The 13,573-nt window shown below is 41.5% G+C and overlaps 1 protein-coding gene across 5 annotated transcripts in view; it reads right to left on the reverse strand.

Annotated features, from left to right (window-relative positions):
• Positions 1 to 13,573, reverse strand: part of OSBPL6 (oxysterol binding protein like 6) — a 284,303-nt gene that overhangs the window by 36,043 nt on the left and 234,687 nt on the right. For 4 of the 5 annotated variants that reach the window (XM_040441312.1, XM_040441310.1, XM_040441313.1 and 1 more), the window contains one exon: positions 6,964 to 7,056. The exons of the other annotated variant lie outside the window; for it this stretch is intronic. In XM_040441312.1, coding sequence (XP_040297246.1) covers positions 6,964 to 7,056 — 93 coding nt within the window. The remainder of the gene's footprint in view (positions 1 to 6,963; positions 7,057 to 13,573) is intronic. 5 annotated transcript variants of the gene reach the window in all.

Genomic DNA, 13,573 nt, shown 5'->3' on the forward strand with positions numbered 1-13,573 from the left:
CAACCAAATCGAGGCACAAAGCATAAACTACAGAATGCCTAAGTTACCCATAATGTGTGGAGGCACCAAGTGTCTGACCAGAGCTGCACCTCGAAGCGCGTTTCGCCAGGCGCATGCGCAACGATAATGCCGGATGTGGACCTCACTATTTAAGATGGACACCTGTGTTTATTCCGTACCTCCTGACAAAGCCCTTCCCTGGCGAAACGCGCGTCGAGGTGCAGCTCTGGTCAGACACTTGGTGCCTCCACACATTATGAGTAACTTAGGCATTCTGTAGTTTATGCTTTGTGCCTCGATTTGGTTGTTACTTCTTACACATGCCACTGTTGCTCTGTTATGATTTCATCATCCATTGTGACCTGGTTTTCTGCTCTACCATATAGGCAGGCCACGGCCGCCACTCATTGTGGTGGGCAACCATGGTATGTGTGATTAGGTGATTCCATGTGCACCTGCGGTATGCATTTATTTACATCTTATTTTGGGTGAATCTACATCTCACCCACTGTAGTGCAGCTTAGCACCTTGTGTTTCTGGCACGTTCCCTTGTCAGTACAGTATATGTGAGGGTGGGGGTTTACGGCTCCGATACACGGGGCGTCCCATTCCCCCATTGCCTTGTGCCTTTGTCATTGTGTGTTTACCCGGTGCACTTAAAGAGCACCACTATGCAGAATAAAAGTTCATGTTCTTGCTACTCCTGATAAGAAAAGCTCCACAAAAAGTATGTTTGTAGTGCTCTTCTTAGCTCCTAACTAGTGCTGTAAGCAGTTTAGCATGGGATCTCTTTTCCTAACTAAAACATATATATGGAGACATAGCAATGTAGTTTTTCCATTCTGCTGTTTCTACATTTCTGTGTTCCCATTTGCATTGGAAGCTCATCTCTGAACCTCGGCTTCTGGTATGGTCACTATTGGGACTATCGCATAGGAGGATTTTGGAACCAAACCCCTGTGAGGTGTGCACCTACCCTCAAGTAAACCATAGAATGCTGTCTCTCCAACAGATGTTTCCAGTTCTGGTGGCTGCTGTAAATAGCTTATCAGGGGAGGTGACGGGTGTCAGACCCCCACCAATCTGATATTGATGACCTATCTGTAGGATAGGTCATCAATATCTAAAAGACTGACAACCCCTTCAAGTCTTCCCAAAATTGAGTCTTCTCACTTTCTATGGACTGATTCACAGTGCACAGATTGGGCAGATCTGGTCAGACAAACATTATGTACTTTTTGTGGGCCTAGGTTAACATATTCATATGCATATCAAACCCAGGACCACTAAATCCCTTCCACACAGATGCTGAGCTGTCACATCCCATCAAACAGGCAAATGCGCTTTTCAGAACCACTGATTAGAGCAAACACTCCTGAAATAGCTCTCTGCAAGTAGGACCAGTAGACTTTGTACAGTGTACCTGTAGTATACACCATTGGTTCTGCATGGAGCAAGAAATCACATATGGCTCTGCCCGTTATCCCAAAATGTAGAAGAAACTCCTTGTTTTGCAGATTTATTACAAATCTTAGTAGTGTAAGAGATACATAAAGCAACTGAAAGCTCCTTGTGAGACTTGCCATCTCCTGCAGATTGTACATTTTTTCAGGCCATTTGAGAAAAACTTCAGAGCAGAATACGATTGAGCTGGGAAGTCCGGGATCTCTCCAGGGAATCTCATCACAGCTTCCCAAGTTTCTTCACAAGTTTAGGGAAGGCGTTAGAAGTGACTGTCAAATTTTATTTAGTCTCTAAGCCCCAGTGATAGTTAAGAAGACATGACATATTATTTATAGTCGAGATAACAGGGAGGTGACACGCTACAATGTGTAAGCAGAATACGACATCGAGAGCTAGCAGTATTATGGTTCATCTCCTCACAGATACCCTAGAGAAGACATTGCCAAGAATCGGCTATTATTATGTGTTGCAGTCAAATTCTAAAGATTTTTACATTTAATGCGTGTATTCTCTTTCGTAAATTTTACAGATTTTGAATCCATAAAAGCAAATGTAATTTGATGGAAAAGCTGGTCACTCATAACCCTTGAATAAAAGAGGTATTTTTGGCCTTACAGAGGTCCAGCCGGAGAAAACAAAATGAATAAAGGGTGGAAAGGCCTTAAAAAGTAAAAGAGTAACACTCATGTCACCGATTCCCCCCTCTCCTGCCCCAATTATTCCAGCTTTCCCTGCCAGTCTTTACCTCAACTAACCACTTACCACAGCATAGAGACATTTCCATGTCTAGAAGGACAATGAAGAAGGGATTGGAAGGGATCACAAAGACGTCGGAATGGGAGCATTGGGGGAGTGGTGAGGTGAGCATTAGTTTTTAAGCAATTCTGCCCCATTTTTAAGAATTTCTTCTCACCCAGACAACCTTTTTAAATATAGCTTTTAAATTATTTTTTTGGGGAGCTGGTGTCCAACAGTTTTTTAAGATTTATTTGACAGATAGGGCACAATGTTTTAACATACACAGACACATAGAGGGGAATTTATCAGGAGGGGAATATTTGAAGTTAGTCTTGCTTGAGTCTGTGTTGGCATAATTTATGCCACATTTATAAAATGTCACATTGTTTGATACATTTGTCTTATTCTTAAATCTAACACTTTTGTGTAGAAAAAAACTACCCCAATTTTCCTACTCCACCCTCTTATTGGAGTGAGATTGTGACATAAAAAAAAATAAGTCTCAGTGATAAATCTGGAGTGAAACTCATTAACATAGCTAACCCAGCCTACTTTCCCACCTATACTTCAAAACTGGAGTAAGTGTTGTAAAAATGCAAAAAGTCACAAAATGAATCAGATAAGTCGCAAAAGCCCCATTTTTAGACTTTTTAAAGACAGAATTCTGGAGTGAAGGCATGATGAATCAGGGCCATATCATTTGCTATTTCTATTTATTTATTTATTTTAAATGTTGCATTTATTGTATAAAAATAGTATAGCCCCATTTCGAAACTTTTTGAAGACAGAATTCTGGAGTGAAGGTCCTTTTTTTTTTTTTTAGAAATATTGCTAATTTATTATGTAAAAATAGTAAATATTTCAAACTTCAAATTAAAAATATCTGGAGTAATTCACACCATTATTTTAGCTATATCAGGGATGCTCAACCTGCGGCCCTCCAGCTGTTGTAAAACAACAACTCCCACGATGCCCTTCTGTAGGATGATAGCTGTAGGCTGTCAGGGAATGATGGGAGTTGTCGTTTTGCAACAGCTGGAGGGCCGCAGGTTGAGCATGCCTGAGCTATATCAATGCAACAAACTCTGCTCTCCAGTGTAATTCTCACCTTTTATTAGCATCTTATTCATCTCAGGTATGCCCACTTTCTGTGTGTGGGTAGCAGCTCGCCCTACGTGACCATCAAACGCCTGCATCTCCCAGTCAGTTCTTGTTAACCCATTCCTCCACTGTATATAGTCTCTCACACACAGCCCCAGCAATTCCATGAACACAGAATATGGTATGCAATGCTGTCGCTTCCCACAATTATCTTCTCCACTGTCTAGAGAGATCTAACTATATATTTTTATGGATTTAGAATTAGGGATGAATCAAGGTCTTGGCTGCTTTACTATGAGATCACTATGCTGGCACACAGAGGAGGAAAAAAGCAGGAAAGCTACTGAGCATGTCAGTCCACCACTGAATGCTGGAGAAGGTGGACCAGAATTTCATCCACAGGAAAAACAGCAGGGGGCGCTGCTAAAGATTTAATATAGTGTAAAAAAGGTGCAAATGGTAGTGCACATCATGCTTACACAATAATCTGTAACTTTTCTCACTACTGAAATGTGACCAGAAACGTGTGTGGGGTTAACTAAAAGGGAATGGGGCAACAACTAACTAATGACGCAAAATGTGATAAACTGAAGCATTTCCGAATACAAGGCAGATTTCTTAAAATTCCGGACAACCTCTTTAATGTCGTACCCATTCCTTCTATTTTCATCTGGCCGATGATTAACAGGGCAGGGCTTAAGGTATTACAGGTAGAGTAGTGGGGGAAGGGCTCCTGCTGCACCTAGGTGTACTGTAGCCAGAGACAAATCTGATCTGAGGCTTGGGAAAGAATTGAGAAGAATTCTTTAGATATACCATTTTTTTTTTACAATAAGACACACTTTTTAACAAGAAAAAAATATTGTTAAAACGTCTCTGCATCTTACAGTCTACAATCAGAGTGCTCCAACAGGACCAGACCTCCCTGACAGTCAGGGCCTTGACTGCTTCCTTAAAGCACATCTGTCAGCAGATTTGTCCCTATGAAACTCGCTGACCTGTTCCATGTGCGCTTGGCAGCGGAAGGCATCTGTGTTGGTCCCATGTTCGCATGTGCCCGCATTGCTGAGAAAAATGAATGGGGTCATTTATTAAGACCAGCATTTTAGACGCCAGTCTTAATAACCCTGAGCTGGCACATGATGCGCCTAAGTTATGGAGAGGCGTCGGCCTCTACATAAACTTAGGTGCATGGCTGTGCGATTTTCTTAAATCTACGCCAGCTCCAGATGTAGAAAATGATGAGAAGTACGCCCTCTGCACTTCGGTTGCCAGGGCCAGTCAGTGAAAACGTGATCACACCTGACCCTGACTTCTCCTCAAGTAAATCAAAGTGCAGAGGGTGTAGCAGTTGCAGAGAGAGCAGAGGCTTTAGGTGTAATGGCAACGCCCCAGTTGCTCCTAAATGCTAATTTGCATATATTAAGACATCATTTTTCTCAACAGTGCAGGCACATATGTACTGCGTACTGAACCTGCTTTACTTTTAATGAAGAAATAAAGACAAGTGTTTTTATGGTGAGTGCTGCATCTTTTGGATCTTTTGTGTTGCTGCAAACTGGACTTTGTATATGCAGTGCACCACCTGCTCTAATATTGTTTTTTCCTGTGCATCTCACAATCCGGCTGCAGCTGTTTCTGTTGGTTCAGTAATGCCAGTCATCTTTTGCTTTTCTTTCTTTTGAGAGTTTATGGACATACATGTGAACATCGGACGAACGTAGATGCCTTCAGCTGCCAAGCTCACATGTAACAGGTCAGCCAGTCACAGCCAGGTGCAGCTGGTGTTTATTGTGTGTATTCTGTACCTTTAATGTCACTTTAAAGTCCAATTTAGACTTTGAACCATTAACACATTATGTACACAGTTTTGTACTTGAGTTAAAGAGCCCCTGTCAGCATAATCAACCCCATTAAAGCAGGCATACTGCCAGGTAGGGCTCATCATGCTGATTAAAACAATACCTTTTTTTTCTGTATGCTAAACATCCACAGAGATATTTTGTATTCATATGCAAATTAGCAAGTTGGAGCACCAGGGGTGGGGCGAAATCCTTGGGACGCTACCTTTGTGACTCCACCTGTACTCTGAACATTTCCCCCTCCCCTTAATTGACAGTGCTAGACATCAGCATGCTGAGGGCAGAGCTGTGTCCTAGCATGTACATGGCATATACACTAGGTATATACTATAGCCTTATCATGTTGAGAAGAGTGGGTTTCTATGACTAGAAAGCAAATACATATTAGTGCTTTATTCACAAGCACAATATATGATTATAAAGAAACCAGTATTATGTGTTAGTATAGAAAAATTATTCTTCTCTATGTGGTAAGGCTATAGGCTGGAGGTAAGAGGTTTGCCTTACATTAAGAGATCTTGATATCCTAAATTCATGTCCCTGGAGAGACTTGTATATGTTTTTTTTCTGTTATTTTCTCTCATTTAACCCATAATAAAAGGCTATAGCCTTACTATATTGAAAATAATGTTTATTTAGTCTTAGAAACCTAAAACATATTACTGGTTTATTCACAGGCACAATATATAATTATTAAGGAATCAGCACTATGTATTAGCTTTCTAAGAATAAAAAATATTCTCAATATGATAAGGCTATAACCTTTTATTATGGGTTAAATGGGGGGGGGGGGGAGTAATATAAAGAAAAAAAAATCAGAAAATCTCCCTAAAGATTTAATCCTGGGATCTCTACATGCAAGGCTGACCACTTACATCCAGGAAACAGGATTAACATATTAAGGACTGTTTTTTTTTTCTATACAAAGAAAGCTAATATTACTGGTGTATTTATAATCATATATTATGTTTGTGTATATATTAGCTTCTTAAGCATAGAAATCTATTTTTCTGAATGTCTCAGTGTATATGATATGTACATGCTAGGAGACAGATCTAGAACACAGCTCTGCTTTCACCATGCTGATGTCTAGCCCTGTCAATGAAGGGGAGGGGGAGTGTGCAGAGCACAGGGGGTGTTACAAAAGCAGTGCTCCAAGGATTCAGCCCGCCCCCCTGGTGCTCCAACTTGCTTATTTGCATATGAATAAAATGCAGATTTCCCTGCAGCTATTTAGCATACAAACAAAATGTATTGTTTAATCAGCATTATTAAATAGGGTTGATCAGGTCAGGCCGACAGAGCCTACAAGTTATCCTGTGTAGACAAGCCATATTTGGAATGAATGGATTCATCAACAGCAGTTAGCTTCCTAGAAGCAACCAACTGAGGTTACATTCAAATATGCATTTGTTATTCTATTTCAGCTTCCCTCTGCGGGTCCATCATGTCTGATAGCAGCAGTAGCGCAGCATGCAACACAATTCTTGCTGCCAAAACGTCAAGAGAAATATTACAATGCTAGATTTGAGATTTTCTCATCAATAACTATCATTTAGTCAATGGTAACAGAAAGTTGGAGCTTTAAATGGTTTTCTGGGACTTTGATAAATGTGTAAATGGGGCAGACACACCATGCTGAGAGTTTGGGGCATTTGCAATGATATCACAGCCTCACTGGGTGATACTCGGTAATACCAATGTGAGATGTTGTTCTCAGGAAAGCAGGGAGACCATGCACAGCAACAAAACAGAGCAGAAAAGTTCAAGTAAGATATTGCAGGGATGAATGTTGTACCTGAAGTTGTATTTTGGCATCTTTGCTGACACTTTTTGTCCTCCACCTCCTCGCCGTGCGCTTGTCTTTCTTTGACATATCTACACAGTTAGCCTGAATTGCACAAACCATTAAAAGCAACAGAAAGCTATTAAAGTCAGAGACACAAGCAGGACAACACATGCTGAAAAGGCATATTAGTAAGGAGTAAAACAAGTGCTGTATGTAAATGGACACAAAGACTGCAATGCGCTAAAGAAATGTTAACAAATATAAGCGCAAAAAAAAAAAAAAACACTAAAGATCAATACAACACCCACATTTTATTTACTGATGTTTTTGAAACCAATTATACTAAAGCGTAATTTAGAATTACTAGGTTATGACATTACCCCTTTGGGATTTAGTGGCCCACTGCACCTAAAATATGCTTCGGTGCAAAGCTCAAGTATACATTTCTTCAGATTTTCATAAATGTGAGATAAAGTACTGATCAAGGGGGTAAACATCTTGACTTTCTGCCATAAATCACTACAGTCCAAAGAAATGGCTACTTACATACAACAATAGAGTATGTTAGAAAAGCAAAGCAAATACACATGACAAACTTCAGATTAACTGTTATTGTAAAGGGAACGAGCATGGTGTCTGATGTGCAGGAGGAGCTCAGCAGATAGTGTTGTGGGTAAAGGATTCAGTATAACGTGTCAGTTATTTATTTGAAGGGAACCTTTCTTTCTATATGTAAATGTGACTCATGGAGTCATAGGGGCATCTTCTGTGAGTCATGGAGTCCTAGGGGCGTCACACTGTGATTGACAGCTCCCTGCCTGCTCATCTGAGACCTCGCGCAAGTGCCCTAAATACTCTTTCCCGTTTTCTCTCCTGACCAGAGCAATTCGTTGAGGTGTATACACCAGATGAGATGGAAAGGAGGATTTACGGTGCACGTGCGATATTGGAGATGCGCCGTCATGAAGTGGAGCAGGCAAGGGGAGGTCAATTACAGTGAGATGGGTAGGTTTGTGGCGGTGACTCTGTGACTCGGACAGTTTAAGAAGACTTCCCGATGACCTGCGCTTACATATAGCAAGGTACAGTAAATCATAATTCCATCCAAATGCATAGGCTGACAGTTTTGAAAGACATGGCAACGATTTTGCAGTAAAGTGGCCTACAGTGCCATATAATTAGTTGCTGACGGCAAACTGTGATCAGGGTCGGACTGGCCCACCAAGGTACCAGAGGATCCTCCGGTGAGCCTAAGATCTGACAATAATGAACCCTTAATAAAAAAGGGCCTTTAAGGTCCTATATAAACAAAGGATGGGCCCTCAGAATCATTTCCTTTGGTGGTGTGCCCAAGGAATATCAGATGTCAGACGCCGACTGTGATGAGAGGTTCCCTTCATATCACTGGATGATTGGACAGAAGAAAGGAAAGCATGGTCCAAAATGCAAAGTCTCACTTTATTAAACTGACATAAGACAAATCCCAAGATCAGATAAAATCATAAGAAGAGCAGCACGAGGCATAAAGACCCACAGAAACACACCTGGCCATTCACAATAATTATATATAAAAATAATAATAGTTTAGATTATCACGATTGACAAGATAATGCCAGTTATAACATATCGAATCAATAAATACATCATGTGGGGAATATGCTATACATAGAACAAGATGGTAGCGCTATATAGCCTGCCTATAGCCACATCATAGACATAAGTGTTAATAAGGAGTCATATAGTAATGGTAGTGGCAGCTAACACAATTGTAAAAGCTATCTACAATAGTACCATATTAAATAAGGAAACCCACTACCCTAAAGGGGTCTAGACGTACTCACAGATTAAAATAACAAAGACCTATGTTACGTAGACAATAACCTACCCTTAGACATAGTGTAGTGGTGTATGGCCAGGAAGACACCTCTGTGTTATGCAGCAGCTCTGTTACCCATCATAAAAGGTACTTGGCAGACATGAGACTTCTTAGCAACCTTCTGTAGTGATGTCTTCATCTGTGTAGTCAGCATGACAAACATCGAGCCAAAAGTCAATAATAAATCCGTTGCTGACTCATTACGTTATGTTGCTTTGTGTAATGCCAATATTTACTACTGAACGCTCACAAAGGAAGCCGCTATTTAACTGAATATATTTTAAAAAGATGCTGACCTGATAAAAAGGGAGTGTAATTGGGGAGAATTCCTACAAAGATCCTGTATTATCTAATATCTCTATGGTCTATAACTGTGAAAGATTTAATACCAACAGAGGATAAGCATCTGATCATGCTTGACCGTCACTCCATTCATTCAGGGGTTTCAACATCCCTGTTCCCATGATCGTTGTGGGTCTGATGATCAGATCAGTGGTTAAGGCCAGGTGGTCTAGGTGCTATGGTGTTCAATAGTAATATCCTTGATTGTCTAATGCAGTGGTTTGCAAGCTTTTCATGTCAAGTACCCCATAGTGACAAGAATCTGGAACTAAGTACCCCCAAGGAAGCAAACAGTGATAAATGTTAACAAAATAAGGCCATTCTCATTCCACTGTCAAAGACACCACATTAGGACCCATGATGGATGACTTGACTACAGTATTACTATTTACATAAGATTCTGCACTACCAAACATACATGAGAATACAACGCCACTGATATACATGCTCTCTTTCCTCCATTTGGACCAGACCGCCTTGATGACTTCATTCAGCCAGGTCTCATCTCTGTTACACAGACATATTAGATTTCTAATAGATAATAGAACAATGGGGGAGCACTCTGGCACTTGGACTTAATCTAAAATTTTTATTAAATCAATTTAGTTAGTACATGTACAATTGTAAAATAAGTTAAAATAAGTAAAAACATCAAAGTGCTATTGCCAATGGAAAAACAATATGCTGGAATCTAACACTTCACATATACACAGTCCACACAATGTCCAACCAATGCAGACTATCAAGATGGTGGTAGTTAGACGCGAAAATCCACTAGTTGGAATGTCAGATTTCTAATATGGACGTGGGTTCTTATCCCATATACACTGCTCAAAAAAATAAAGGGAACACTTAAACAACACAATGTAACTCCAAGTTAATCACACTTCTGTGAAACAAAACTGTCCACTTAGGAAGCAACACTGAGTGACAATCAATTTCACATGCTGTTGTGCAAATGGGATAGACAACAGGTGGAAATTATAGGCAATTAGCAAGACACCCCCAATAAAGGAGTGGTTCTGCAAGTGGTAACCACAGACCACGTCTCAGTTCCTATGCTTCCTGGCTGATGTTTTGGTCACTTTTGAATGCTGGCGGTGCTTTCACTCTAGTGGTAGCATGAGACGGAGTCTACAACCCACACAAGTGGCTCAGGTAGTGCAGCTTATCCAGGATGGCACATCAATGCGAGCTGTGGCAAGAAGGTTTGCTGTGTCTGTCAGCGTAGTGTCCAGAGCATGGAGGTGCTACCAGGAGACAGGCCAGTACATCAGGAGACGTGGAGGAGGCCGTAGGAGGGCAACAACCCAGCAGCAGGACCGCTACCTCCGCCTTTGTGCAAGGAGGAACAGGAGGAGCACTGCCAGAGCCCTGCAAAATGACCTCCAGCAGGCCACAAATGTGCATGTGTCTTCTCAAATGGTCAGAAACAGACTCCATGAGGGTGATATGAGGGCCCGACGTCCACAGGTGGGAGTTGTGCTTACAGCCCAACACCGTGCAGGACGTTTGGCATTTGCCAGAGAACACCAAGATTGGCAAATTCGCCACTGGCGCCCTGTGCTCTTTACAGATGAAAGCAGGTTCACGCTGAGCACATGTGACAGATGTGACAGAGTCTGGAGACGCCGTGGAGAACGTTCTGCTGCCTGCAACATCCTCCAGCATGACCGATTTGGCATTGGGTCAGTAATGGTGTAGGGTGGCATTTCTTTGGAGGGCCGCACAGCCCTCCATGTGCTCGCCAGAGGTAGCCTGACTGCCATTAGGTACCGAGATGAGATCCTCAGACCCCTTGTGAGACCATATGCTGGTGCGGTTGGCCCTGGGTTCCTCCTAATGCAAGACAATGCTAGACCTCATGTGGCTGGAGTGTGTCAGCAGTTCCTGCAAGACGAAGGCATTGATGCTATGGACTGGCCCGCCCGTTCCCCAGACCTGAATCCAATTGAGCACATCTGGGACATCATGTCTCGCTCTATCCATCAACGTGACATTGCACCACAGACTGTCCAGGAGTTGGCAGATGCTTTAGTCCAGGTCTGGGAGGAGATCCCTCAGGAGACCGTCCGCCAACTCATCAGGAGCATGCACAGGCGTTGTAGGGAGGTCATACAGGCACGTGGAGGCCACACACACTACTGAGCCTCATTTTGACTTGTTTTAAGGACAATACATCAAAGTTGGATCAGCCTGTAGTGTGTTTTTCCACTTAAATTTTGAGTGCGACTCCAAATCCAGACCTCCATGGTTTAAAAAATTAGATTTCCATTTTTTAATTTTTGTGTGATTTTGTTGTCCGCACATTCAACTATGTAAAGAATAAAGTATTTCAGAAAAATATTTAATTAATTCAGATCTAGGATGTATTATTTTTGTGTTCCCTTTATTTTTTTGAGCAGTGTATATCAATCAATCCGCGTCAGGAGCAGGTAGATATCCAAAGTATGGTTATGGTAATAGTTATTGTCTCTTCCACAGAGTTTACAGAGGTATAAGTCTCTGATGTAATCACCAGCTTAATAGCCATGTTTATAACCTCATGGGTAGGTCAGTACTTTGGGAAGGAATAACTCTTACCTTCCTTCTTATCCAAACGAAGGTCGAGCGGTGCGGGTTGGTACCGGCTTTACTGAGATATATCATTTTAAAGTTTCTCCTTAACAGATAATACATTCTCTAATATCTGTATGGGTAGAATTGCCAAATTCTACCCATACAGATATTAGAGAATGTATTATCTGTTAGGGAGAAACTTTAAAATGATATATCTCAGTAAAGCAATTAGGTATTACAAATTCACTTATACCGCAAGTCTATAAGAACATAAGTAACATGCAGCACAAAAAAACGCATATGTGTCCAATAAACCGCATGGAAAACGCATGCAGAAAAATCGCTGACAAAAAAAACGCATTCCAAAATGAAAATCCAGTTTTCCATATTTTTGGGTGCTATCTGGGATATAAAAGACGGAGGCATACAGGTGTCACGATACCACTGAGGAAGGGAAGGTCAATTCCCGAAACGCGTCTGGGCCGGATCGGACACCTGTAAGAAGTACCTCCGTGACTATTAGCGTGGCCACGCTACGAATATTGCAGTTGCAAGACAAAGCATACACTATCGGAACAAGAAAGCACAGACCAAAGAGGCATTTTCTTTGTTCCATGCCGGAAGAGTAACAGGTACGGACAAACCAAGTCCCGCTCCAACTCCCGCGATAGTTCGGGATAGTCGGCGAGAGAAGCTGGAAGCGTGACGCCGGTACCAACCCGCACCGCACGACCTTCGTTTGGATAAGAAGGAAGGTAAGAGTTATTCCTTCCCAAAGTACTGACCTACCCATGAGGTTATAAACATTACCTACGGCTATTAAGCTGGTGACTACATCAGAGACTTATACCTCTGTAAACTCTGTGGAAGAGACAATAACTATTACCATAACCATGCTTTGGATATCTACCTGCTCCTGACGCGGATTGATTGATATATATGGGATAAGAACCCACGTCCATATTAGAAATCTGACATTCCAACTAGTGGATTTTCGCGTCTAACTACCACCATCTTGATAGTCTGCATTGGTTGGACATTGTGTGGACTGTGTATATGTGAAGTGTTAGATTCCAGCATATTGTTTTTCCATTGGCAATAGCACTTTGATGTTTTTACTTATTTTAACTTATTTTACAATTGTACTAACTAAATTGATTTAATAAAAATTTTAGATTAAGTCAAAGTGCCAGAGTGCTCCCCCATTGTTCTATTATCTATTAGCTATACCTGACCAGAGGGTGGGTGTCCCTCTAATTTGGGTTAGCAGCACCTGACTCCATAATCCGCTTGAAGTGAGCCACCATACTGTAATTATATTAGATTTCTACTTTTCTATCATCCCCCACCTTCTCAACACCCCATCCTGCCAATACTGTGCCCACTGTGCTCCCCAATACTGTACACCAGAAACAAATAGTCCTCCTAAAAATACTAATGCTAGTACCACACAATGTTCCTTCAATAATTAACGTCACGCAGTATCTTAAAAAATAATTGCACCCAGCAAATACTGCCCCTAACATTAAGTGCCATAAATATAGTGTCCCCCAAAAACAACAGTACTAAGATGATACTGTGCCAGAGTAACTCCACAATAATAGTGCTCCCAAACATCCCACCAACAGTAATTCTCTCCCAAAGTGCCGTTAGTAGTAATAATGCTCGTACAGTGCCCCTAATAGTAATAACGTTCTTCATTGTGCCCCAGCAATAATACAGCCCACCATAATGCTGCTAGGAGTAATAATTATACCTATAGTGCCCCCAGTAGTAGTAGAGCCCACCATTATGCCCCCAGTATTAATAATGCCCCCATAAGTAATACCTATAGTGTCCCAG

This window comes from Bufo bufo, chromosome 7 (genome assembly GCF_905171765.1).
Source record: "Bufo bufo chromosome 7, aBufBuf1.1, whole genome shotgun sequence".
NCBI classification, from domain to species: domain Eukaryota; kingdom Metazoa; phylum Chordata; class Amphibia; order Anura; family Bufonidae; genus Bufo; species Bufo bufo.